Source organism: Sciurus carolinensis, chromosome 17, assembly GCF_902686445.1.
Source record: "Sciurus carolinensis chromosome 17, mSciCar1.2, whole genome shotgun sequence".
Classification (NCBI taxonomy): Eukaryota; Metazoa; Chordata; class Mammalia; order Rodentia; family Sciuridae; genus Sciurus; species Sciurus carolinensis.
The window spans coordinates 3,815,736-3,820,647 of NC_062229.1; the positions used below are offsets into that span (position 1 = coordinate 3,815,736).

Genomic DNA, 4,912 nt, shown 5'->3' on the forward strand with positions numbered 1-4,912 from the left:
GCCAAGAGGAGAAAGTTCCGGGAGCGACAGGGCGGAGCGGCGCGGGCGGCGTCCCGGGATCCCCGCGGGCCGGCCCCGGAAAGCTCGGCTTCCGGAACCCTATAAAGCGCGGCGCGCCCGGCGGGCGACTGTCACTTGCCGCCGGCCATGAGCTCCCTCTCCGACCCCGCCGCAGACCCCGAGGCCCAGTGGCCACCCCCGCCGCCCGCGCCGCCCGGGACGCCCGCGCCGCCCGCGCCGCCCGCCCGCACCTGCCTCCCGCTGCCCTGGGCCCTGGTCGCCGCGCTCCTGATCCTGGCCGCCACCTGCGCCGCCTGGGTGGCCCGCACCTGGGTGATGCCGGCCGCCTGCGCCTCGTCAGGTCCCAGCCTGGGGACTGCGACCAGCCGGGTACTCAATGATGAGCCGGAGCTCCGGGCCGACCCCAGGGACCCGCTGCCGCAGGTGAGACGCGAGGTGACCGGGTACCTGGAGCGCCCAGCCCGGACGCCTTCTTATCCCGCCCCTCCCAGACACCCCTGTGCACCCCAAGCCGGGCACCATCCCTCTCTAGGGGCCCCTTCTCCACCCAGCTTTGGGGGCAGGCGCCCTTTGTCATTGGCACCTCTGGGAGGCCCTCTTTCTTCGGTCTGGGGGAGGACAGCCCCCGTCCCTCTTGGATGCTTAAGGGCTCCCATTTTCCCTCTAGGACTGAGGGGGCACCCCTTTCATCCTATGCCCCTGGCAAGACCCCATTTGTGTCCCGGCACTAGTGCGAAATTTTCTCCAACCTAGACCCAGAGGGACACTTTGTATTTCAGACCACAGGGGACCCCCACTTCCTTTGCTTACTCCCAGAGAATCTCCTTATTCTTGGACCCCCTCTTCCTCTCAAGACCCTCAGGGAACCTCATTCCTCTTCCAGGTCTCAGGGAATCTCCCCAGTCCCCAATCCTGCAGGGTTCTGTGCTTGCGGACACAGAGGGACTGGTGTACCCAGGTCAAGGCCTGTTCAGGGTGTGGGGTGAGGCCAGGACCCCCAGATTCTCTGAGCTGAGGATGTCAGGGGAGCCTCCACTCACTTTTCTCTTTTCCTTTCTTCTCAGGGTCAAGGAATATTCGCCAAGCTGTTGGCCCAAAATGGTGAGTGTCACATTCCTGGTCCCCTCCTGTTGGGCTACTAAGAAGGGGCCCTCCAGGGGGACTGGGAGCCCATCATACCCTCTAACCCTGTCCCCTCTGAAAGCGGTCGCTTCAACTCTTTGAACTACAACTGTCCCCTTTACCCAGATGCTCTCTGGCCTCTCTTCTCTTCCTGGGAGAACCATTTGTGTCCACTTCCGACTCCTGCCCTCTCAGCTGGGCATCTCGTCCCCAAGGCTGAGCCTGGCTCTGGGACATCAGAACCCTCCTCCCCACCTCTCCCCTGAGAAGCCATCCACCCACTTCCCTGCTCCATTGCGGTTCCCCTCCCAGGGTCTGCGTCCAAGACCCTCCTCCCCCTTTTTGAAGCCCCTTTTCTTTCGCTCCTCCCCGACCCTTTGCTCTCTTCTGAGTCTTCTCTCTTGGCCTGAGGACACTTTCTTTTCCAACCCTTCTTCCTGAAGGTGCCCCTTCCTAACAGCCTTCTTCTCCCACCTGCCTTCCTCCTTCTCTGCCTCTCCCTTCCACCCTCACCCCTGAGCCCCCCTCATTCTCTCCCCTGCTGCCCTCACCCTCCGCCCCTCCGCCCGCATTCCCCTCTCTCCTTCGGGTTTCCTCTCGGGCTCGGCTGCTTGGAGGCTTCCACAATCCCGCGCCTAGGCACTGCTGGGCTCTCTGCCCTCTCCTATTCCCTACCCTCTCGGCTTTCTACCTCCTTCGGATTGTCTTCCTGCTCCTAGGCGCCCCTCTCTGCGCCCCCTCCCCTCTCTCCCTCCCCCAGTCCCGCTCCCCACTTTTGCCACCCCGCCCCCTCCTCAGCGATCCCCTCCTCCTCTCCCTCCGCAGTGCTGCTGAGAAATGGGACCCTGAGCTGGCACAGCCAGCCGTGGCTGAAGGGCGTGTACCTGTCCCCGGGCCTGAGCTACGATGAGGACAAGCAGGAGCTGGTGGTGACTGAGGATGGGGTCTACTACATCTTCTTGCAACTGGAGCTGCAGCGCAAGGCCAACCTCCAGGTCCGCGGCCAGGTCTCCCTGGCGCTGCTCCTGCAGCCCTGCGGAGCTGGGGCCACCGCCCTGGCCCTGACTGTGGATCTGCCTTGCTCCTCGGAGCCCAGGGACTCGGCTGGAGGTTTCCGGGGTGACTTGCTGCACCTGGGTGCTGGCCAGCGACTGAGTGTCCGACTGAGTGTCCACCTGCATGCGGGAGCCAATGCACACAATGCCTGGCAGCTGGCCCAAGGTGCCACAGTCTTGGGACTTTTCCGGGTGACCACGAAAGTGCCGAATGAACTCTTCCAGCCATTGGCCAAGTGATGTGGGTGTGGACACTGCCCACCCGGACAGGCACATCCTGCCTTCTTCCTTTCTTGTGGCCCTTGTGCGGGGGCTGGACTGCTCTACCTCACCAGCTGGGCAGGGGTTGCCAGGTCTCCTCCAGGACTCTCCCCACCCACTCCTGCTCCAAGTTGGTATTTATTTTGAGCCTGAGCTCAGATAATATCTTTAGTATTAATTCACTATATTGCACTTATATTTATTGAACATCTGTTATGTACCAGACTGGTGCTGGGAAGACATAAAAAAGAGACAAAAAAATCTTTATTTATGTTAATATGGAAGAAATAAACACTACCCTGTGTGAATCATGGGGTATTGTATATATTTGCTGAGTGAGCCTCATTCATTCATGCAGCTATTTGTTGAGCATTTGCTGAGAATCAGTCTTTTCTTCCTTCCTTCCTTCCTTCCTTCCTTCCTTCCTTCCTTCCTTCTTTCCTTCTTCATTCCTTCCTTCCTTCCTTCCTTCCCTCCCTCCCTCCCTCCCTCCCTCCCTCCCCCCTTTCTTTCTTTCTTTCTTCTCTTTCTTTCTTTCTTTCTTTCTTTCTTTCTTTCTTTCTTTCTTTCTTTCTTTCTTCTTTCTTTCTTCTCTTGCAGTGCTGTGGTTGGAGCCCAGGGCCTTGCACATGCTAGGTGAGCCACCTCTCAGCCCCCAAGCACTGTTCGAATTGCTGGGACACAGTTGTGAGAAGGCAAGTACTACCCCACTCCAACCTTTGCAGAACTATTGATCTGTTACATTAGCGTGAAAGTCTGTGGCTTTGATATGATTGTGTATGACCCCAAGTGCACTAGGGGCTTATAAGGAGAAAGTGGATTACGGGCGGAGGTTTAGAAAGTAAAGTAGATTATAGAGCTAATCCCAGAAGAGGTGCTCATCTGCAGGCTGGAAACCCTTGGATGCAGGTAGCAGGGCTTGTGCAAGCCCAGAGGCCTCAGGAGAGAGAGAGAGGGAGAGAGAGAGAGAGAGAGAGAGAGAGAAAGAGACAGACCCAAACACCTTCCCACTTCTCCAGCCACGCCTTAATCGAGTCGTGTGGACAGCTAAAATTAACCACGATGGTACTGAATGACAGACTATTTGTCAATAGTCAATACTGCTTATCAATGGTTTATTGTGTGCCGTTAAGAGTTCCTCCGTGAGAGCATAACCGTAGCCGGGCCTTGGAGACGAATGACTTCTGTTTTCCCATTTCCTCTGTACCCACCTGAGGTTATTCACTGTATCCGTGTGGTGGAAACACCATAGAATAGCGTTTGCTGCACATCTCTTTCCAAATCTGCTTGGTGACATCACAATGGCACTTTGAACCCCACCCTGATGTGAGTATCTGTACCACAGGAATCAGCGAATGCAGCACCTCAGGGCTAGATTTATTGTTTGTTGATTGCCCAGACTTGAGAAAGCGGTGGAGGAAATGATGGTGTTAAACACACAGATGAAACCTGGCGGCATATGTTTCCTGCAGTGGTTACATTGTAAATAGCACAGGAGATAGAGGACACTTTCCTTTAGTCGAAAGCCCATTATCTAATTCAGGAAAGAAGTTGCTCACTTCATGATACACAAGTGAAGTGCCCACACACATCCTTATGGTGTTTTCTCATTTAACACTTTAAAACAAAGACATGTATCAACCTGCATTCACTTAGTAGTGACAACCGGAAATGGACTGGGGAGGGATACAAGAATTTGGGGAAAACATTCTGTGAGAATCCTGCAATAGCATGGAATTGGCAATGGAGATTGTCTCCAATTGTATTATAGAGCGTCCCTGAGACGGTTACCTCCAAAAGAACCCATTGTACTTGGAAAATACCATAGGTCGGAGGTGCACCGAGTTCTGCTGAACTACCGGCACCTCAGTATAGTCCAGCTGCCTTGCAGGTATTTGTGACACTCTCAGGAGCCTACCGTTGGCCTGGACCTCTAACACGAAGCCCGTCTTAGAGTAAACTGCTGACTCTCTCATGGAATGCCTTGCACACTGTACTGAAAGTGAGAACAGTTCTATGGTCTGGGAGCTGGAGAGGTGGCAAAGGGCCGCAGAGATGGACATGCCGGGCACAGGAGGGGGCAACTCTGAGTACAGGTAGGACGCAGGAGGTGGAGCAGCCCACACTTCTGACTTCTGACTTGATGGTGGAGGCGTTGGTAGATCTGGGAACCCCTTAAGACCTTGGGTCACTTTGGAGCGGGTGGGATTTCCAGATGTCTTTGAGATACCTTGACCCAGAAGGTCAGAGACAAAAGTAGAGTCAATCTGTAGCTCTGGAAGCTCTCCAGCCAGCCAGGGCATAACTTTGAGGGTGTATTTATATACCAATGCAAGTTTGGACAAGGTGGACTTTCTGAGAAACACAGGTGAAGATGTAGAAATGAAGGGCGTGTAAGACAGAGCCTCCAGGGACTTGAGTGTTTCAGTGTGGGAGGGCAGGAAATGTCCCGA

At 55.4% G+C, this 4,912-nt stretch overlaps 1 protein-coding gene across 1 annotated transcript; it reads left to right on the forward strand.

Moving 5' to 3' along the window:
- Tnfsf9 (TNF superfamily member 9) lies at nt 1–2,769 on the forward strand. Its single transcript, XM_047531962.1, has 3 exons — nt 1–444; nt 1,086–1,122; nt 1,969–2,769. The coding sequence occupies exons 1-3, from the start codon at nt 148–150 to the stop codon at nt 2,436–2,438; spliced, it is 804 nt and encodes a 267-aa protein (XP_047387918.1). The 5' UTR covers nt 1–147; the 3' UTR covers nt 2,439–2,769.
- Nucleotides 2,770–4,912: the final 2,143 nt, after the last annotated feature.